Here is a 23,080-nt window from a genome sequence, read left to right on the forward strand (position 1 = left end):
TGGCAAAAGTAGAGTCCATGAAATTTCCCCCTGCCCCAGAGTCTATCATTGCAGAGGTAGGTATTAGCTGTCCCTCCCACCGGATCTGAATGGGGAGCGAGCAATGGGTATATTTCCCTTCCGAGTCCTTCGGTGAGGTTGACATTACAGTCAAGGGAAATACCGCATCCAAGTGTCCACTTGCCTCAGAGATATCGGACTCTGCGTCCGTGTTGTCACACTCTGCCATGGCTGCCAATACCTTATTTGGGCGATTCGGACGTTTCGGGCAGTCGATCAAGAAATGGTCCGATTGACCGCAATAGAAACACAAACGCTCACGGAGCCGGTGTTCGCGACGTTCATTGGTCTCTCGCTTTTGCAGAGAGTCTACTTGCATAGGAACGTCCTCGGCCTCCCGTGGCGTCCTGAGAGCGGGTTCTCTGGAAGGAAATGTAAAGTTGTTTACACGGTTTACAGCCGCCCATTTTTCCTGTCTACGTTCCGTCAAGCGGGTATCAATACGCACACAGTGCTGGAGAAACAGTTCAAAATCCCCTGGAGATTCGGAACGAGCTAACTCGTCCTTGATGGTACCGGACAACCCCTTTCTGAAAACAGACAATAATGCATTGTTTCCCCAGTCGGTGTCTACCACTAACCTCTTAAATTCAGTGGCGTATTCAACGACAGAACGCTTTCCCTGACGTAAGGAAAGGAGAGCCGATTCAGCGGTAGCACGGCGATTCGGATCATCAAACATTTGCGCCATTGCGGTCAGAAAATCATCTAGGTGATTTAAACGGATGTCTCGGTTCTCTATCATAGGATTAGCCCAAGCCAGTGCTCGTGAGGTTAATAACATAATTATACATAACACTTTGGACCGGTCAGAACGGTAATAATCAGCATGTACATCAAAAAACAGTATACATTGGTTCACAAATCCACGAAACTGACCACGGTCACCATTGAAACGGAATGGGGGTAACCTAGGCATACCGGCAGCTGATACGGACGTAGTGGGGCCGGCTTCCTGAGCCTCCACTCTGACTTGCAAATCCTGTATAGCCGGACCCAGTACCTGGTGATCATGACCCAGCTGTGCCTCCACATCTCTAAGTTTAGTCTGCACCACCTCCATCTCCTGCTGCAAGGAGTTAATTATAGAAAAGAGCTGATCTACTCCTCGTGTCTCAGTCATTGCCCCAGCGAAATCCTCTTTTTTAGGCCTGAGTATAATGTAATACTTATTATATGTTCTGAGGATTTCGATAGCGTAGGGCAATGATCAGCAGAGACGAGTTTTTGATACAAGATGTTTTATAATCTGTAACCACGGTAGAGAACAACGGAACAAACACAGCAATACAAATACACACAATACCTTCCCGAAACGGAGCGGAGGGAATTCCCGGGGCCACGCACCGGACTCCCCCAGGGAGACCACCAGAGCGAACCCCTATACAGGGACTGTCCGGCAATCACCCCGGAAGGCCTAAATGCGCAGCAGCCGGGACACAAGGGGCAAGTGGTAAAAGTCCAGGAGTGTCCGTACGGGATGATTGTCCAGAGTGGTTACGAACCAGAGAGAACCGGGCAGAGTGCTGACCGAAGATGGCAGACGGAATCCGGGCACAGCTTGAGAAACCGGGCAAGGTCCAGAGTCGGTCGGTCGGTAGTCTTTAGGAGGATCCAAAAGCAATCAGGATTAGCAGCAGCAAAGCAGGAGCACACAGCAAGCAGTATACTCAGGCACTGGACTGGGCTGAGAGGCGGCCTTTTAAGCAGCTGGACAGGAAGTAGGGCAACAGAACCTTAAAACTCCATGTTAACTGAGGGCAAGCTCATTCAAAAGAGAACTGGAAAACCTGGAAACCTGACAAAAAGAGAGCGAGGGGGGAGGAAAAGAGAGCGAGGGGGGGAGGAAAAGAGAGCGAGGGGGGGAGGAAAAGAGAGCGAGGGGGGGAGGAAAAGAGAGCGCGGGGGGAAGGAAAAGAGAGCGCGGGGGGAGGAAAAGAGAGCGCGGGGAGGAGGAAAAGAGAGCGAGTGGGGGAGGAAAAGAGAGCGAGGGGCGGAGAAAAAGAGAGCGAGGGGGGGGAGGAAAAAGAGAGCGAGGGGGGGAGGAAAAGAGAACGAGGGGGGAGGGAAAGAGAGTGCGGGAGGGAGGAAAAGAGAGTGCGGGGGGGAGGAAAAGAGAGCGAGGGGGGGAAGAGAGCGAGGGGGGGGAAGAGAGCGAGGGAAAAGAGAAGGGAGAGGAGAGAGGGATAAGAGGGGGGCAGAGAAGAGGGGGAAGAGGGGAGGGGGAGAAGAGTGGGGGGAGAGAAGAGAGTGGGGAAAGAACGGGGGGGGCAGAGGTGCTCTGTCACCAACTGTCTCCACTCTGTGACTTGTGGTGCAGGTGACAGAGTGCAGACAGTTGACCCATGCAGCAGGACAGATGGCAGAGCACAGCGGTGACATGCCTGTCAGTGTCTTGCTGCTGGGAGGAGCAGATGATCACACTGCCCGACACCGGCCGCTCTCCTGACATCGCAGCAGAGCGGGCGGGTGGACAGTGTGATCACATACTTACGTGCAGGGGGGGATTCAGCTGAAGAACCCCCCCCCCTGTACTGCACACTGGCGCCCCGTGCCTCACCATCTGCAGGACGCCGGCTCCACACTGACGTCCTTCGGATCCTCCCCTCGATACTGGGCTGTGATGTGCGGTAGTCACCGCCCACAGCCCTGTCACTCAATCTGAGTGGTGCAGCCTCCTCTGACGTACCCGTCTTGTTTGAGAGCCCGGAAATGCCGGGACGTCAGAGGATGCTGGCGGCCACAGCTCCAGGGGGTCATGTGACCGGCACTGAGCGTGCAGGATAGCGCCGCTCAGTGCCAGAACTGGAAACAGAAGACAATGGAGAAAACGCCTAGAAAGGTAAGTAGAACTCCTACAGAAAATAAAAAAAATGGGTGAACCACCCCTTTAATTTTCTTTAAAACTCTTTTTTTTAACATTTTTTTTTATCTTACTTGCCCCTCTAGGGGACTTTATTACTGCACAGTCCAATTGCATGTGCTGATCAGAGCAATGCGTCAGCATCCCTCTGAGCAGCAGAAATGCTGCTCTCCTGTGAGTGACGGCTCTCTGCTGGCATTCACAGGAAACGTCATGGCAGGAAAGTGGGTCATCATCTGACTCCACTCTGTCATGGCGATGCATTGTCGCCCTGTGATCACGTCACTGGTCCACAAATGGCAGTGGGGAACACCGAAATCCCCGTCGGATCAGCAGACATGTGCAGGGTATAATGTGGCTTCCACATTAAAGGGACATACACGACCAATTACGTATACTGTAGGTATGCCATTGGTCATGAAGGAGTTAACCATATTGGTGTCCAGGGAAAATGGCTCAAGGCTACTACTGTTATCTCCTCCAAGCTCCCTACCAGCAGTCTGACAGCATTTTATTCCCATATCTTCAAGAAACATGGACACCTGATCAAACATCATCTGTATTAATGGCTTTAGAGCTTGTTTTATTTATATTATTTTTTTTTCTTACTAGAAAGGTGATCCAGAATTTAAAGTCGGACTCTTTACAGAGTATGGAAAATGGATGGATGGTTGGGAGACGAGACGGAAGAGAATTACAGGTGACACACAAAGGGATTTCTTGATGTATGGTCATATATAGAGAGTAGGTGATGGTCTGCTTTCAATGAGGCAGGTACACTCATATCATGACCATAAACCAATGGAAGAGTGAGGTTTATGGCACACTTGAAAAAAATGGGTGTTCAAGAAGGGTTCAAACCCATCAATATATAAAAGGGGAATTTGGCACTCCAAAATTAATGTAAGGAATTTATTATACAGGAAGTCCAGAAAAATTATAATGTTTTAACCTCTCAACAGCGTGTAAGACGCTTTGCTATACTGCACCATCATATCTATACATCACAGCAGTCTGATTTTTTTGTTATTCTCATGGTGACTATTGACAATATCACCATCTTAAAAGCACATCCTTTACAAGAATCTATTGTGTCTTATGAAGACCCAAATATAGAGGTCAAAACGTTGTCAACCATAACATGTAGTATTATATTTTTCAAGAACTGCATCCAGGCCCTTCTTGCACTTTTGTAGTGAATTAACTATGACAATATCATGTGGAAGAGGGTTCTGTGGCGCCCCTGATTCTCAGTCACTGCAGGGTATTGCATCTGACTTAAGATGCAATGCTCATCCCGGGTAAGGAAGAAGTTAACCACTGGTTTTCACTTGCACAACACAGCCAGGAAATGAGTCAGCAGTTACACAAAACACAGCTTAGTAGCTTTCCCACAGAAACTGGGTTAGAGTTGGTCATCATAACAACGGAACTTCCCCAGCACCGGTGAGTCATCAGGAAAGTGGGGGCAGCATGAGAGAAGAGAAAGAGCACACAGGTTTTACTTCATAATAGTCTGGGACACAGATCAATGCGGTTGCAGGAGAGAGTGCTTCAGAGTTTCTCCTGTTAGAACCGGACCACCTGTAAGAAGCAGGAGTTTACCGGGTGAGGTAGAGAGACAGAGGAGCAACACGGTAGCTGGAGGTAGAGCTCAATAGCTCCCTGAGTACCAGCGCAGTTAGGGTGCAGAACCCTAAGATGCCATACACTTCAGGTTGCGCCACCAGAATCTACATGACAGGGGGATTTGTACTGCCCCCGTGCCAGCGTACGAGCCGCTCGGATCCGGAGCCGCAGTGGCTCGAGGGTCTCTGGATGCGGGGGGTCCACGTTGACACTCGAATTAAAAGAAGGGGGGAATATGAACAAGGGGATTAGAAAGTTTGTGACGCCACCCATGGTGCGTTGTAATGTGAGGGACCACCGCTGCTGTTGGGGAGCCCGGTGACGATGGTGTAGCAGCAAGATGTTTAACCCCTCTGTGGGTAGGGGGTTTGTGTCCCGGGGCCTATTGGATTGTTGGTGCTTGGGGTGCTGTTGGGGATAGGAAAAGGGTTTTTCAGTGTACTCACTCAGTCCAGGAATAACAACACCGACAGCTTGTAAACCAGAGTTCTGAGCACCACTGCAGCTTGTAGGGAGCACGCTTGGGTCCGTGCCCTTGGTGTTGCTGTTATCCTGTGGCTCTTTCCTTGACACCTTTGTCTCTATTTGGACACTCAAGTGTGAAACTCTTCGGGTCCCACTCACCAGTATGGCTAACGGAGTGAGCTTGCTCTCCGGGTTCACGTGTAGGATTTCTTTGGACTGTATTGAGAAAGTCCTATCCCATCAGTGCGCTAGTACCCCGATTTTGGAGCAGGTTGGGGATTAATCTTGAAGTCTTCACCCCAGTCAGGTAAATTACCGGAACGCGTGAAGCTACTTTCCGGCCTAGGGTCCACGTACCCCATCGTGCCCTGGCCCCTGCCCGGTGACAGCTCAAGGCCGCCGGATGCCCTCCTTGGCAGTCCGTGCCCCTTGACACAATCCCCTGCGACCGGGGTTCCAGCTCCTACCAGGCCCAGACCAACGTCTGCCACCTAGTAACTACAGGAGCCCTGATCCAGGCTGGCGACCTCTCCCTCTCAGAGAGTCACCTCTGCCTCCTTCTCCTTCCTCTGCTGGCTCACTTCTCCTCCTTTCTGCTCCACTGTCACTTTCCCACTTTCCCCTACCAACCCCCCAAGTGGGCGGCCCTTAATACCTTCAGGCCCCCCAATGGTGTGTCTGGTGGGTACAGTGTAAAGTGTTCCTACGATTTTGATTGGCTAAGCTGTTAGCAACACGAAAGGACCAGGATCCGTAACCAAGGAGGGTGGATACCGTGCATAAGGGTAGATTGCACAATACCCTGTGACGACCTGATAGGCCAGGGCGTCACAGATTGTTTGTCCCTCTGGCTGCCACAAGATCTCGGAGCACAGTGGCACATAGGGTCCGGAGTCGTGATCAAGGTCAGGCCCCACCATGGAACCGCGTCACCTGCACACGGGACGGGAGGTAACACTACAAGAACACAGGGGTCCCCAAGTAACTTTAAGTCACGGCGATCCACATTAAAGTGCACAGAAAAGAAGGTCTCTCTCTGTTCACAACACCGGTGGTAGCCTGGGAACTACCCGGGAATGGCTGTTGTCCATCACGGCGGAAACTGGCACTCCGAGGGTGACGACAGTAGAGTGAGTAAAAAGAACTTTGACCGCAGCTCCCTGTGTCGTCCCGTTATTGCCGTCGTCGTCGCCCCATGCTTTTGCGCCAACGGCTACCACCACCACCACCATCATCCTCCCTGGGGCCTAGCTTCACCTGCAGGTAGCTGAACTATCCTAGCTGCGACACCACCTGCCCCAGACGACAGTGACTGCAGCGGCGGCTAATCCGTGGCCGCATATCGCAGGTGTTGTCACGAGACCACTCCCATCACCCATCCTGATCCCATCTCCATCCTTCAATCCTTTTTATTGTACATCTCGGGGCCACGAAGCCGGGCAGGGCCACCCATGACATTCCCAGACCATCACTGGCCCGGCGACGAGTAACAGTTTAACTGACTGCTTTTAAAGAATAATTGTGATTATGATTTGTTAGATCCCGCTCCTTACTCAACTGCCATGGTTACACAGAGGAGGTTCATCTCAATGGAAAGTAATGATAGATGATCTAGTGACATAAATGAAGCTTCAACACTGGCTTGAGGCCTACTTTAGACCCGCAACACATATCCGTTTTTTTTGTACATGTACGGTACATATTTGCACGTACCGGAGACACGGAGACCCATGTTATTCAATGGTAGATGGCACACACACGTAAAATCACACGGAACGTGTGTCCGTGTGGTAAGTACATGTGTGCGCTTTTCTACACGGACGACATGTCCGTTTTTGGCCGGCAGCACGCAGGCATGGACCCGCTTTAGTCTATGGGTCCGTGCCTGCACGGACCGCACACGGAGTATGTCCGCGTTCAGCACGTATCATCCGTGTCCGTTTTTCATAAAAAAATCCGAAACACTTGTTTCCAATCTATCAGGTCAATTGAAGGCAAACAACAACACCAGGATCTTATGATGAATGATTAACTACGTTAATTGGGTAAGAATGCGGACCTTTAAAAACGGACAGCACACGGACTGCACACGTACGTATTTTATGTCAATACGGACATTCCACACGCACACACGGCTCACATACGCCATCACACGGATGCCATACGTACCGGAGAAATGCCCCTAAAAAACGGAACACGGACCCGAAAAACGGACCGTAAGACACGTACGTTTTTTTTGCGGAAGTGTGTTTTAGGCCTTAAAGGTATGTGCCCACGATCAAGACTCACTGCGTCCTGGATGCAGTGGGTTCTGACCTGTGTGGCCGCGAATATCCTGCACAGGAGAATGCAAGAGACCATAGCTGCTCATACCCACAATCAGAGTTCAGTGCGTTGCGGTCTCTTGCTTGTGTTCTCCATAAGGAGGACGCATAGGAATCCGCAGCAAACAATTGACATGCTGTGACTTGGAAAGCCGCACCACAGGTCAGTGTTTGCTGTGAAAAAACAAGCAGAGTGGGCACGGGATTTCTAGAAATCCCGTCCATTATGCTTGTACTGTACAACGCAGCATTTTGGATGCAGCGAAAACACACTACATCCAAAATACTGCAAATACTGATTATAGGCACGCACCCTAAAAGTTGTAAATTACAGCAGATTTGGCTTACTGCTAAACTGGGCAGTGGAATCTGAGGGATTCTCAAATTTGTACCCCTTAAACCCCGTACAAGGATCTTGATATTACAGCAGGGCATCCCAGGTCACAACCATAGAGTAATCTGTATTAGCAACAGCAGACAGATGGTGGATTCCAATATGTTATTCCACGAGGAAAACTGAAAAGTGTACCTTGAGTAGGACAACAATTGTGTTGGGTGAATGTGACAAACCCCTACACCACTGGCAGCTTGTAATAGAAGATGTATTTCTACCTAGGTCACGACTGGTGTATAATTGAGCTGGGTGTTCCCGGTGTCATTCATGGCTTTCACGTGGACACACATTTCTTCACTGGAAACTATGCACCACGAATTTCAGTTCAGACTGCATGTCTACAAGGTAAAGTAACTATTATTTCCACTTACTCTATATTACATGAATTTAGGATTATTTATATGATTGTTATATCAATCAGTGTTTTTGGGTTGTAATGTATGAAATGTACTTTAAAGGGAACCTGTCAAGTGCAATATGTGTGGCGCCCCTCAGACTGGTCGCTTCAGGGTATTTTATTTATTTTATGTATTTTATAATGTCCGTCCATCCTGGGCAGGAAGAGGTTAAGGTCTGGTAATTTTCGTTTTATGCATCACACAGCCTTGCAAACACATATAGCAGGTGCCTCACATAGAGAAAGGGGAATGCCTCAGGTGGGGGCATGATCAGGAGGGAGTTACAAGGTAGACAGCTTAGTTTCATTTTACCTCAAAACAGCTTGAGAGACCAGACAGAGAGGCCAGACAGAGTGGACACAAAGTGACCAGTTCCCTAATGGAGCTCTCTCAGGGAGGCAGAGCCGAAGAACAAGAAGGTTACAGACCAATGCATACATTCTTCCCTCACCTAAGACCGGGCTGGTGGATGGCTGAGGGCTCCTAAGCTGAGAGAGCGGATCCATGTGAGTACTGGATGTACCTCCCCAGTTAGGAGGTTCCCGGTCCATTAGCCAGCAGAGACTTGGAATGGGAGAGGTGGACAACCAGGAAGGAGTTAAGAGCCTGGGACCGGTAGTCGTGCGGCATGGAGCAAAAGAGGGTTACAGAGGGGATGATTTTGTTTCCCCTTGGAACCAGCGCAGCTTCGGGTGGCAGAGTAGTGGGTCCCAAGAGCTCCAGAAACCAGGAGGGGACTACCACATGAGCGCGCAAAAAAAGAGAAAGCCCACAGGCTGCCCTACCAGATTTTGATCTCTGCCCTGCCTGGGAACGACTGGAGTCATCACAGTAAAGACCAACATCCTGAGTACGACATAAAGACCTGTGAGTAAACAAATCTGAAATCCGCAACCTAGTGACTGACTCTGTTTGTCATCGCCTTGAGATCCGGTGATTCCCAGTTCCCCCTTCTCCCTCCCTTGGGCCGCTCCACCTGTGGGGGGCGATATCATCCCGGCTGTACCCCAACATCTTCCCCAGCAAGGTACCTGTAGTGGTCCGGTCCAGATTATGTCTGTTTCTTTAAGTACATTTACTTATATGTAATATTATGCTATATGTTATAAGTAAAGCATTTTTCATTTGTTGTGTTCTAGCACCATCTACTGGTGAGAACTGTAAGAATCTGAAGTGTTCATTGGGTGTTATCCTATTGGCTAGTTCTTGGTCACATGGCTCAATAAATGGAGCTATTCTCTAGCCTCTGTCTAGAAACAACTGGAATGTTCTGGTGCTGGCTGAGTCTCCTCTGAGGGAAGACATTATGTGGAGAATCTCTTCACCACAAGACTCCTCCTAGGCCCGAGGCCTAGAATTTCATCATTTCCTGATTTTTACAGCCAATATGCTGAAGATTTCCTATCCTGACATTGTGCATCTCTTCAGACAGTAGGGCATACTGACTATATACCAGACCCTACTGCACGCAGATTGGGGAAGTTTGAGGGTCTCCCGCCCCACTGCAATATTGGTGGCTTTCATGCCATTGTCAACGCACCAGCCGTCCGCTCCCCGTAGCACGCTGGGAAACTGTCTTCATTTACTTACAAGTACTGCACGTGTCTGAATTAGCAGTGAAATTAACCCCAGGACTCCAGGTCTGTACAATATTATCATATCTACCCTCTAAACTCAAGAGACTCTGAACCTAAAGCATACCAGTATTAATTCTGAAACAAATTGTGCACTTAAAGCTCCAGTACCCTAATTGCACTTCAGCATTCAACTCCAAGCTGTATTTGCCGTGGCCTACCCACGAGAGACTGTGAAACATATATTCCGTATTGATTTGCTTTGTTCCTGCTATATTAAAGCAACTGTTATCCCTAAGACCGTGTCTGTGGACTGTCCATCAGCTGTGGATACTGTGTGGGGGTGGATAGCAGGGAACATCTAGGCCCTTACATACCCTGCAGTGGCGACCTTATCCCTGGCCGCATACCACAGGTGGCGTAGTCGACATCTTTCGTTCTACTCCTGAAGGAGCGAAGGTCAGAGGAAGGGTCCACAGCGGAGGAGGTCGGGACCCCAGTCACCACTGTAACCGGTGACAACTTCTCCAGGAACAATCCTTGCTTGCCCCTTTTACTATGCACCACGGGGTCACGGAACCGGGTCAGGCCACGACCTCTGCAAACCACTGGCCCGGTGACGGGTATACCAGGTTAGGATTGAAGCTCCTATCCTGGGCTCCGTGGGGTGTCATATATGCACCCAGAACCACAGGCAGTTCTGGCTGCATATTAGTAATCCCTGCCTAACCGTCCCTGTATACACTAGCATAGATAAAGAGATCTTTAGAAAAAGTGTTTCAAAAGATCGTTTCTTATATGCTAATTAGCGCAGAGACAAGGGTGTGAGTTCCCTTAGCTATCCGGTCCACATAGCATGCTAGCATGCCCCTGTGGGCGTACTAACATGCTAATTAATATGCAGCGATGCCGCACATACCTCACTCTTCATGGCGGCCGGCAGAGAATGGATGCGCACCGAGCATGATTTGAAGTCCCCAGGACTTCCGGTATGCGCAACGTACCTCACTGAAGCTGGGAAGCTTACACCCGGCATGAAGTTATTGCGCATGACGGAAGTCCCGGGGACTCTGGATCATGCGCAGTACGCATCCATCCTCCGCTGGCCGCCATGAAGAGTGAGGTATGTGCGGTGAAGCTGCACATTCATTAGCATGTTAGCACGCCCACAGGGGTGTTCTAACATGCTTTGTCGTCCGTCTAGCCAAGGGAACTCACACCCTTGGGACTAGTCTCTGCGCTCATTATTATATAAGAAATGATCTTAAAAAACACTTTTTCTAAAGATCTGTTTATTTATGCTAAAGTGTATACGGGACGGTTAGGCAGGAATCACTAATATGCACCCAGAACTGCTTGTGGTTCTGGGTGCATATTGCACCTGACAGGTTCCCTTTAAAAAAAAATATATTGCATCATGAAGGGGCACAAATATTCTCATTCAGTAGAATTTTTGTACTTTTATTCTAAGACCTCATCACATGTGCTATGAATGTACATATGGCATGTAACATTTACAAACTTTTATGTCTTCTAAGAAAGTATATCATTGCCTCCAAGAGAAGACAGAATTGGATCTGCTGCAACTGAGGAAGATTTGAAAGCTGTTGATAGGGTAAAGCAGATGTGAATAATAGAGGCATGAGATGTTTAATATTCATATTTGCTTAAGGAGGTATCTTAAGAAGTACAGTATCACAAGTATCTAGAGAAAAAAAATACTTTTCTATATTTTACCAAACCCGGATACCTTAATTATTGTGCGAGTAACAAACAGTGCCAAATATATTCTCTCATCGCTAATTATGATAAAATATACTTTTTTTTTATAGCTACATTCCGAAAAATGGGAATATTTACTGAAGATGACAGAGCTCAAACCAGGATATTCAGAATCATGCCATAACTACTTCCATGTTAAATCAAAAGAGAGATGGACACATATTCGACTCAACATATATCCAGGTAAATAGAGATTTACACTGAGTGAACCTAGTCCCTCATTCGGTAGACCTCTATCTCTTCTGACTCCTCATACAATTGTGTGCTGTGCCGAACATTCACGTGTTTTCCACATAGAGGGTAGAGAAAGTTGCTGCCAGACTCCACTGACAGTGACATTTCTTCTGAAAACAAAGGAAACTGGCATTGAAATTCCAGTTGTTCGATAGATAAAAAATGATCGACTGGTCCCGCCAAACTTCATCTATAAGGTAGATTTAAGCCTGCTTTACATGTTACAATTTCGCATACGATATCGTATGCGATCGTAACCGCCCCCATTGTATGTGCGACACGTTCAATCTTGTTGAATGTGCCGCACAAACGATTAACCCCCGTCACACGTACTTACCCGTCCATACGACCTCGATGTGGGCGGCGAAGGTCCACTTCCTGGAGTTGGAGGGACATTCGGCGTCACATCGACGTCACGCGGCAGCCGGCCAATAGAAGCGGAGGGGCGGAGATAGCGGGACATAAACATCCCGCCCACCTCCTTCCTTCCGCATTGCTGGCCGAGAGCCGCAGGACGCAGGTAAGATCTGTTCATCGTCCCCGGGGTGTCACACACTGCGATGTGTGCTACCCCGGGTACGATGAACAACCTGACGTTCAATTCCTGAGGAATGAACGACGTGCGTGCGATAAACAATTTACCTTTCAATCGCAATCGCACGTAACTGTTACACACTACAATGTACCTTACGATGCCAGATGTGCGTCACTTACGACGTGACCCCGCTGACACATCATAAGATATATTGTAATGTGTAAAGCGGGCTTAAGAATGGATCTAACTTTGTCACACCACAGATATCCCTTTTAATCTGAAAGTTAGCACCATAGACTAGAGGAAAGTCTCTTGCTACTGTGAGTCCCTAATAACAAATGCCAGTTCATTATCTCAACCATCTCACCAAAACCAGCTGTAGCACACATTCAGCTAAGAGTCTTATGGCCTTTGTATCATATTGAAAATTGTAAAATCCATTAAGACATGTCTGGAGAAGGGAAATATTCCTCCTCACATTGAACATGTGGGATTAATTATAACTGGAGAAGAGAGAGCAAGCTGACACTCCAACCTTCATGGAAGTAGTACCTCCTGCAGTGACCAGGTAATTACAACAGGAGATCTGCTGGGAAGCCAACATAAAGTATGTGTAAGGCGCCATTAGGTAAGAAAATTCCCCCATTTGTGGAAAACTCTTTTCATCCTTCAAAAGAAAAGCGTAGATCCTACAGTTATGGTAGACACACTTTCAACATTGTGATCCCAAGGGGAATAACATGCATGATTTTACATAAATGTGAGCTCCAAATTAATATTGGGAGATTGACGACAATACATGTATCATATTTCTTTTCAATAGAAAGGTAAAATGATGATCAGAAACATGACAGTAAAATCCCCCACCTGAGATCTCAAGGGGCGAATATATCCTGAAAGTTGGGGATCCCATAATTTTCTAGAGACCGGAGCCACATTCCATGACCAGCCCTATCTGAGGTCACCAAGGGGAGAAATGGGGAAGTGATGGTTCTTTAATAAATACAGATGTTTGAGTTGACACCTTTGTTCAATGCAGGAAGATAGAGGTCGCTGTAGAGTTTTTATCTTTGCTAAACTCTGAGCCAATTCTGTGACACAGGTTTAGTACTTTTCTTTTGTAATCGCTTTTATTTTATGTAACTGTATATACTGTATTGTTTTGTCATGTTTGTAACATCTTTTGTATATTTTTATAAACACTACCTACTTTTTGGATTCAATATATAAAATGTAATAGTTTCGTTCCTCTTGCTCTATGAACTGCATCCCTGAAGCCCTACGCTACCTATAACAAGTGTCCAATTGGCATGTCTAAATGATTGGTGGTGGCAGCTAGTAGTTCCTTTGTTATTGTGGAGTTGGCAGGAGCCGTAATGGGGTATATATATATTCCATGCACTGGAATCATAGGTATATATACCATACACTCACTGTGACCTCCCCAATAACTTTCCTTGTAGTGGAAACAGCCACAGCCTCGACCCATCACTCATCAGTCAATTGGAAGCAGCAGAGTGCTGTATGAAATTGTAGTGGGCAGTCGTGGGATATCTACATAGTCTCCTGGGATGTCTACTTGACATTTTGCAAGGCATGCTGGACATTTTCTGCAGAACTCTTTGAGGGAGATATCACAACAGATGAAGCATTGAAAATGAATTGTTAATTTGCATATTATATCTCTGGTAAATATTGGAACACTGTCCCTCCGCTACTATAGCCGTTGACTCCATGTGTGATCTATTATTTCCCCAGATGGCGGAATCGCTCGTTTTAAAATCTATGGTATTGGACAGAGAGATTGGTCTCTGTGTGGCCCAAATGATGTGGAAGATCTACTGTCGATGACTAATGGAAGTGTATGCCTTGGGTACAGTGACGCACATTATGGCCATCCCCGGAATCTCATTGGTATATGTACAGAAAATCATTGATCTGCTCAATGCGGGAAAATGTTCTTAAAGGGAATCTATCAGCAGGTTTTTGCTACCTCATCTAAGAGCATCAAAACCCAATATATAGTAACTAGGGTTTTCCCTAATTATATTGGGTTTTGATAGTTACTAATAGTAACACTGTTTATTTGGAAATTTTGGATTACTACTCATTTAAGAGCAGCATGATGTTGGCAAAGAGATTCTGAATCTAACAATGTATCACTTAGGGTACCGTCACACTTTAGCGACGCAGCAGCGATCCCACCAGCGATCTGACCTGGTCAGGATCGCTGCTGCATCGCTACATGGTCGCTGGTGAGCTGTCAAACAGGCAGATCTCACCAGCGACCAGTGACCAGCCCCCAGCCAGCAGCGACGTGCAAGCGACGCTGCGCTTGCACGGAGCCGGCATCTGGAAGCTGCGGACACTGGTAACTAAGGTAAACATCGGGTATGGTTACCCAATGTTTACCTTAGTTACCAGCGCACACCGCTTAGCTTAGCGTGTGCAGGGAGCAGGAGCCGGCACTGGCAGCATGAGAGCTGCGGAGGCTGGTAACGAAGGTAAATATCGGGTAACCACCTTGGTTACCCAATGTTTACCTTGGTTACAGCTTACCGCAGGCTGTCAGACGCCGGCTCCTGCTCCCTGCACATTCAGGATTGTTGCTCTCTCGCTGTCACAGCGATGTGTGCTTATCAGCGGGAGAGCAACAATAAAAAAACGAACCAGGGCTGTGTGTAACAAGCAGCGATCTCACAGCAGGGGCCAGATCGCTGCTCAGTGTCACACACAGCGAGATCGCTAATGAGGTCACTGCTGCGTCACAAAAACCGTGACTCAGCAGCGATCTCAGTAGCGATCTCGCTGTGTGTGAAGTACCCCTTAGATTACTGGCTGCAGCCTTTCTGACACAATCAAAGACTTTTTTTTTTTAATGTAGCAGTGCTGGGAGAGTTGCCCACGCCCACACCAGGCTTTCAGTGTACATTTCCGTCACACAGGGGGGTGGATGCAGACCACAGCTCAGACCCACTAATGATAAGATGAGGCTTAAACTAACATTACCAGGTAAACAAAAGCAGAGTTTGAGATAAAAGTGAGATAAGAGATGGCTGGCTGTAAACTTCATGTTAACTCTTAAGGTGGTGTCACACACAGCGACAACTACGTCGCTGCTACGTCACCATTTTCTGTGACGTTGCAGCGACGTCCGGTCGCTGTGTGTGACATCCAGCAAGAGCTGGCCCCTGCTGTGAGGTCACCGCTCGTTGCTGAATGTCCAGCTTCATTTTTTGGTCGTCGCTCTCCCGCTGTGACGCACAGATCCCTCTGTGTGACAGCGAGAGAGCGACGAAATGAAGCGAGCAGGGAGCAGGAGGCGGCGTCTGGCAGCTGCGGTAAGCTGTAACCAAGGTAAACATCGGGTAACCAAGGTGGTTATCCGATATTTACCTTCGTTACCAGCCTCCACCGCTCTCACGCTGCCAGCGCCGGCTCCTGCTCTCTGCAGATGTAGCTGCAGTACACATCGTGTAATTAACCCGATGTGTACTGTAGCTAGGAGAGCAAGGAGCCAGCGCTAAGCAGTGTGCGCGGCTCCCTGCTCTCTGCACATGTAGCTGCAGTACACATCGTGTAATTAACCCGATGTGTACTGTAGCTAGGAGAGCAGGGAGCCAGCGCTCAGTGTGCGCGACTCCCTGCTCTCTGCACATGTTGCAGAACAGCGACGCGTGTCGTTATGATCGCTGCTTCAGCTGCTGTTTGACAGCTAAGCAGCGATCATAACAGCGACTTACAAGGTCGCTGCTACGTCACAGAAAATGGTGACGTAACAGCGACGTCGTTGTCGCTGTCGTTTAGTGTGACCCCAGCTTTACAGCATGCTGGCTTCAGATTACGTAGTAAAAATGTCCTGGCAGAGTTGCTTTAATCAGATTTCATGTATCTTTCTGTCATATATTTTATTTTTGTATTCGACACGTAGGCCTTGGACGAGCAGCTGACATGGGTGATGGATGGGAAACAGCAAGAAGACTTGATCGGCCGCCTGTTTTAAAGGTAACCAATAAATATTTTTCCAAAATTCACTGCAGAGTGCCAAGCAAGGCATCTCTAGTGGCAGCCTAACTTCCTTAAGGATAAGTGCATCAGGTATGTTGAAATCCAGCATGTCTGATTCTACTTTTCCTAACATCTGTCAGCACACCCTCATAAATATGAGATGGCCAATTAGTCCTACCAAATCAATGAATTAATCTATTGTGTAAAGCTACTTTAATTTCACCTCACCTTCCCTGACATTGGACATACCGGTAAGTCCTATTTTGCATTGTCTACCCGTAAATGGACATACCGATATGTCCTGTGGAGGAATGATCACTGTGTCAAAAGACACAGTGATTAGGTGAAGAAGACTGACATCCCTGATAGTAGGCCATCTTGCCTCAATGCCCAGAGGGAAGTCACCGACCCCACATCTGCAATCACAGTGATTGCCCGGTCAAAAGCAACTGACCAATCGCAGCAGTAAAGCACTTCACAAAATAAAAATGATTTTTACATTGGTGTGAAGTGTTGATTGGTGCTTTCTATGATTAGCAGATCAAATGTGATTGACCAATCACAGCAGTTTTAAGGCTGATTTACACGCGTCGATTTCATGTGCAATCGCATGAGCGATCGCACCCACCCCCATCGTTTGTGCGGCACGGGCAATTTGTTGCCCGTGTCGCACAAAGTCAGTAACCTCCGTCACACGTACTTACCTCCCGAACGACCTCGATGTGGGTGGCGAACATCCTCTTCCTAAAGGGGGAGGGACGTTCGGCGTCACAGCGACGTCACACAGCCACGGGCCAATAGACGCGGAGGGGCGGAGATGAGCGGGACGTAACATCCCGCTCACCTCCTTCCTTCCGCATTGCCGGCGGCCGCAGGTAAGCTGCAGTTGATTGTTCCCGGGGTGTCAAACGGAGCGATGTGTGCTGCCTCGGGAACAATGAACAACCGGCATGCAGAAAGACGTTCGATATTTTCAAAATGAACGACTTGTCAACAAGCAACGATAAGGTGAGTATTTTTGCTCGTTCAAACTTGCTCATAGCTGTCACACGCTACGGTATGTCAAACGATGCGGATGTGCGTCACTTACGACGTGACCCCGACGACATATCGTAAGATATATCGTAGCGTGTAAAGCCCGCTTTATAGCCTCCTACCATTAGTAGACAGTGGTGATTGGTGCTGTCTATGACAGCACCAATCACTATGAGGACAACCAGTGATGAAGTGGTGGTCCCACCTGGGGCGATCTCACTGATTGGTTAGTCTGTGCAGATGTACAATGTGGCTTCATCAGGAATCTAATTTGAATCTGCCGGTTTCACAGAAATCCACTTTGTCAAAGTTTTTTTTCTGAGGATTTTTGTAAATCTCATGGTGGTGCAGGCAAATTTGCAAGCCCAAGTTGAAAAACCTGGCCTATGCATAAAAGAATGGTTCAAAATCTACCACTCATCCATGGACTACTAAATTTGTTTCTGCACAACTCACAAGTGCCAACACATTATAAAATTCACACACCAGGGAAACACCAGGTCAATTCCAATTTCTACTGTTTTGGCAACTCAAGGGCTCTCCAAACGTGACATGACACCCACAGACCATTTAATCAAACTCTGAGCTCCAAAACGTCATCCCTTCCTCTTGGAGCATTTTCTTCTGTTACCATTGTTAACAAAGAATTTGCGACTAAATACAACATTTTTGTGAAAAAAATTTGATTTTTTCATTTTCATGTCCCAAACAGTAGTTTTCCACCACATTTGGGTTATCAGGAGAAATTGCGCAGCAAAGTGTACCGTGCCTTTTGTCTGGTTGTCCTTGTGAATATCAATACATTGGGGCCAAAGCAATATTTTTGTGGGAAAAAGTAAAATTTTCAGTTTTTCCTTTCACATTGCTTTAATTCTTGTGAAACACCCAAAGGGTTAACAAACTTGTTGAACGTGATTTTGATGTTAAGTAGACATGCGGGAAATGTTATTTATAAACTATTTTGTGACATAACGCTCTGGTTTAAGGGAATAAAAATTGAAAGTATGAAAATTGCAAAATTTTCAACATTTTCACAAAAATTCTGATTTCTTTGTCGCTCTATTGGGAGACCCAGACAATTGGGTGTATAGGCTATGCCTCCGGAGGCCGCACAAAGTATTACACTCAAAAGTGTTAAGCCCCTCCCCTTCTGCCTATACACCCCCCGTGCTCCCACGGGCTCCTCAGTTTTTTGCTTTGTGCGAAGGAGGTCAGACACGCACAGCACAGCTCCACAGATTAGTCAGCAGCAGCTGCTGACTGTGTCGGTTGGAAGAAAAGTGGGCACATATAGGGCCCCCAGCATGCTCCCTTCTCACCCCACTCTTGTCGGCGGTGTTGTTAAGGTTGAGGTATCCATTGCGGGTACGAAGGCTGGAGCCCACATGCTGCTTTCCTTCCCCATCCCCCTCAGGGCTCTGGGTGAAGTGGGATCCTATCGGTCTCCAGGCACTGAGACCGTGCTTCATCCACAACTCCTGTGGAGCCTGCTGGATAGGAGCCGGGTACCGTTCAGGGACATGGCCCTGCTACGTGAAGGTACTCTGTATCCCTGTGGGGACCGCGCACGGCAACACCTCAGCTTTGCTGGGTGTGCTAGTGCACCGGGGGACCGTGTTAAACTGTGCCATTACACACTCAGCGTCGCTGAGTGTGTTTATATGTAGGGGCTACCGCGCTAACCGCCGCTGCCATGGGAAACTGCGGCGCGGCTGGGACTTGTAGTTCGCCGGGGACTTCGGCGTTGGCCGCGCTTTTACGGCGGCCACGCTTATACTCGAGTCCCCGGCTTGGCTTGCGGCCTAGTTTCCCTTTCTCCCGCCCTCAGCCCTGACAGGCAGGGGAAGGGCGGGACGCTGCACGGAAGAGCAGTACTGAGGGCTGGAGTATGATTTCCATACTCCACCCCCCTCACTGTGCACAGTGTGAGCACCTCGGCTACGCCCACGGCTCCCTCCTCTCGTCAGGACGCCGCAGCCATTTCCTGTCAGCTCCTACGACGCTGCAGAGAGGGACAAACCCTGAGAGACCCTGACACGGTCTCTGGTGGCCTCATAACCGCTTTAGGCGGCTGGTAAGCAGCACCTGTGGTGCTAGCCTCATGGTGCTGTAGTGTACTGATACATTATTTGTTTTTAGTATATATTTTACACTGTATGAGCACAGTTCATTCTGGCTATATACCCTAGTGTGTTACTCAGGGAAAACAATAGCATGGCGCCCACAAAAGGCAGGGGTGCCAAAAACACAGGCTTATTATGCTGCCTGCGTCGCTTGTACGACCCAGCTGCCGGCAGGTTCCATTGACCCTCATTGTGTGCAATGTTCGGCCCCTGTGTCACTTCTTCAGTCAGGGCCTCTGCTAAGAGGGGCCCAGGGGGAGCCACCTGTTGACACTGTCCTAGTGACGGGGACGGAGTTTGCAAAACTCTCTGAGACTATGGCTAAGATACTAGAAGCCTTGCAGTCCAGGCCGGTATCTCAGCAAAGGGATTCTGTTGAATCATTGTTCCCTGGCCCCCCTCAGTTGGACCAACAATGTCCTCCCGGGGTATCTCATACATCCCAGGCTGAGGGTTCTGACTTAGACCCCAGCCCCAGACCGACTAAGCGGGCTCGCTTAGAATTTCCCTCGACATCATATTGTTCAGGGTCTCAGCGGGGGGAATCTCTGGTTGATAATGCGGAGACAGCTGATCAGGATTCTGATCCTGAGGGCGCTCTCAATCTTAATACTCCAGACGGGGACGCCATACTGAACGTTCTTATTGCGTCCATCGATCAAATGCTGGATATTTCTCCCTCAGCTCCTCCGGCGGAGGAGTCAGCTTCTCTTACACCGAGTATGTTTCTAGACCACTCTGATTTCAGAGAGGCAGTCCAGAATCATCATGCTTGTCCAGATAAGCGTTTTTTCTAAGCGCCTTAAGGATACACGTTATCCTTTTCCCCCTGACGTGGTTAAAGGTTGGACTTAGTGTCCCAAAGTGGATCCTCCAATCTCCAGACTGGCGGCTAGATCCATACTTGCAGTGGACGAGGGGGCCTCGCTCAAGGATGCCACTGACAGGCAGATGGAGCTCTGGTTGAAATCCATCTATGAAGCTATCGGAGCTTCTTTTGCCCCAGCATTCGCAGCCGTATGGGCGCTACAAGCTATCTCAGCAGGTCAAGCACAAATTGAAGCAGCCACATGCACGGCCGCGCCACAAGTGGCATCCATTACCACCCAGACCTCGGCAATTGCGTCTTACGCTATTATTGCTGTCCTGGACTCTGCGAGCCGTACAGCGGTCGCGGCCGCCAATTCGGTGGTACTCCACAGGGCCTTGTGGCTACGGGAATGGAAGGCAGATTCTGCTTCCAAAAAAGCGCTTAACCAGTTTGCCAATTTCTGGCGACAGGCTGTTTGGCGAGCGTCTGGATGAAATCATCAAACAATCCAAGGGAAAGGATACATCCTTACCCCAGTCCAAACAGGACATACCCCAACGGAGGAGAGGGCAGTCGAGTTTTCGGCCCTTTCAGGGCGCGGGCAGGTCCCAATTCTCCTCGTCCAAAAGGTCTCAGAAAGTACAAAGGAACTCTGATGCATGGCGGTCTAAGTCACGTCCTTAAAAGGCCACCGGAGGCGCCGCTAACAAAGCGGCTTCCTCATGACTTTCGACCTCCTCTAGTAGCATCATCGGTCGGTGGCAGGCTCTCCCGCTTTTGCGACACCTGGCTGCCACAAATAAAAGACCGCTGGGTGAGAGACATTCTGTCTCACGGTTACAAGATAGAGTTCACCTCTCGTCCCCCGACTCGATTCTTCAGGTCATCCCCGCCTCACTAGCGAGCCGAGGCTCTTCTGCAGGCGCTGCGCACTCTGAAGGCAGAAGGAGTGGTGATCCCGGTTCCTCTTCAGCAACTGAGCCACGGTTTTTACTCCAACTTGTTTGTGGTCCCAAAGGAGGACGGGTCTTTCCGCCCGGTCCTGGACCTGAAACTGCTCAACAAACATGTAAAAACCAGACGGTTCAGGATGGAATTCCCCCGCTCCGTCATCGCCTCAATGTCCCAAGGAGATTTCCTTGCGTCGATCGATATCAAAGATGCTTATCTCCACGTACCGATTGCTCCAGAGCACCAGCGCTTCTTGCGCTTCGCCATAGGAAATGAACACCTGCAATTCGTGGCACGGCCGTTCGGCCTGGCAACAGCTCCACGGGTTTTTACCAAGGTTATGGCTACTGTAGTAGCGGTCCTCCACTCTCAGGGTCACTCGGTGATCCCGTACTTGGATACTGATCAAGGCACCCTCTCAAGAGGCATGCCAACGCAGCCTCGACGCTTCCCTGGAGACTCTCCAGGGTGTCGGGTGGATCATCAATTTTACAAAGTCAAATCTGGCACCGGCCCAATCGCTGACATATCTTGGCATGGAGTTTCATACCCTCTCAGCGATAGTGAAGCTTCCGCTGATCAAGCAGTAGTCACTACAGAAAGGGGTACAATCTCTCCTTCAAGGCCAGTCACACCCCTTGAGGCGCCTCATGCACTTCCTGGGGAAGATGGTGGCAGCAATGGAGGCAGTCCCTTTCGCGCAGTTTCACCTGCGTCCCCTTCAATGGGACATCCTACGCAAATGGGACAGGAAGCCGACGTCCCTCGACAGGACCGTCTCCCTCTCTCAGGCGACCAAAGCTTCCCTTCGGTGGTGGCTTCTTCCCACTTCATTATCGAAGGGGATATCCTTCCTACCCCCATCCTGGGAAGTAGTCACGACAGACGCGAGTCTGTCAGGGTGGGGAGCGGTTTTTCTCCACCACAGGGCTCAGGGTACATGGACCCAGCAAGAGTCCTCGCTTCAGATCAACGTTCTGGACATACGGGCAGTGTATGTTGCCCAGAAAGCGTTCCAGCAGTGGCTGGAGGGCAAGCAGATCCGAATTCAGTCGGACAATTCCACAGCGGTGGCATACTTCAACCACCAAGGCGACACACGCAGCCGGCAAGCCTTCCAGGAAGTCCGGCGGATTTTGATGTGGGTGGAAGCCACGGCATCCACCATATCCGCAGTTCACATCCCAGGCGTGGAAAACTGGGAAGCAGATTATTTCAGTTGCCAGGGCATGGACGCAGGGGAATGGTCCCTTCACCCGGACGTGTTTCAGGAGATCTGTTGCTGCTGGGGGGTGCCGGACGTCGACCTCATGGCGTCCCGGCACAACAACAAGGTACCAATGTTCATGGCACGGTCTCAAGATCCCAGAGCTCTGGCGGCAGACGCCTTAGTTCAGGATTGGTCGCAGTTTCAGCTCCCTTATGTGTTTCCTCCGCTGGCACTGTTGCCCAGAGTGTTACGCAAGATCAGGACCGACTGCCGCCGTGCCATCCTCGTCGCTCCAGACTGGCCAAGGTGGTCGTGGTACCCGGATCTGTGGCATCTCACGGTCGGCCGACCGTGGACACTACCAGACCAAACAGACTTGCTATCTCGAGGGCCGTTTTTTCCATCTGAATTCTGCGGCCCTCAACCTGACTGTGTGGCCATTGAGTCCTGGACCCTAGCGTCTTCAGGGTTATCTCAAGACGTCTTTGCCACTATGAGACAGGCTAGGAAACCAACGTCCGCCAAGATCTACCACAGGACGTGAAAAATTTTCCTGTCGTGGTGCTCTGCTCAGGGTTTTTTCTCCCTGGCCTTTTGCCTTGCCCACTTTTCTGTCCTTCTTTCAATCTGGACTGGAAAAGGGTTTGTCGCTCGGCTCCCTTAAGGGACAAGTCTCAGCGCTCT

The 23,080-nt window shown here is 49.1% G+C and overlaps 1 protein-coding gene across 1 annotated transcript in view; it reads left to right on the forward strand.

The window, feature by feature from the left end:
- ALLC (allantoicase) overlaps window positions 1-23,080 on the forward strand; it is a 90,705-nt gene that overhangs the window by 53,643 nt on the left and 13,982 nt on the right. Inside the window, exons 4-9 of the mRNA XM_075338746.1 lie at window positions 3,536-3,623; window positions 7,958-8,080; window positions 11,246-11,322; window positions 11,540-11,672; window positions 14,017-14,172; window positions 16,190-16,263. Coding sequence (XP_075194861.1) covers window positions 3,536-3,623; window positions 7,958-8,080; window positions 11,246-11,322; window positions 11,540-11,672; window positions 14,017-14,172; window positions 16,190-16,263 — 651 coding nt within the window. The remainder of the gene's footprint in view (window positions 1-3,535; window positions 3,624-7,957; window positions 8,081-11,245; window positions 11,323-11,539; window positions 11,673-14,016; window positions 14,173-16,189; window positions 16,264-23,080) is intronic.

Source organism: Anomaloglossus baeobatrachus, chromosome 3, assembly GCF_048569485.1.
Source record: "Anomaloglossus baeobatrachus isolate aAnoBae1 chromosome 3, aAnoBae1.hap1, whole genome shotgun sequence".
NCBI lineage: Eukaryota > Metazoa > Chordata > Amphibia > Anura > Aromobatidae > Anomaloglossus > Anomaloglossus baeobatrachus.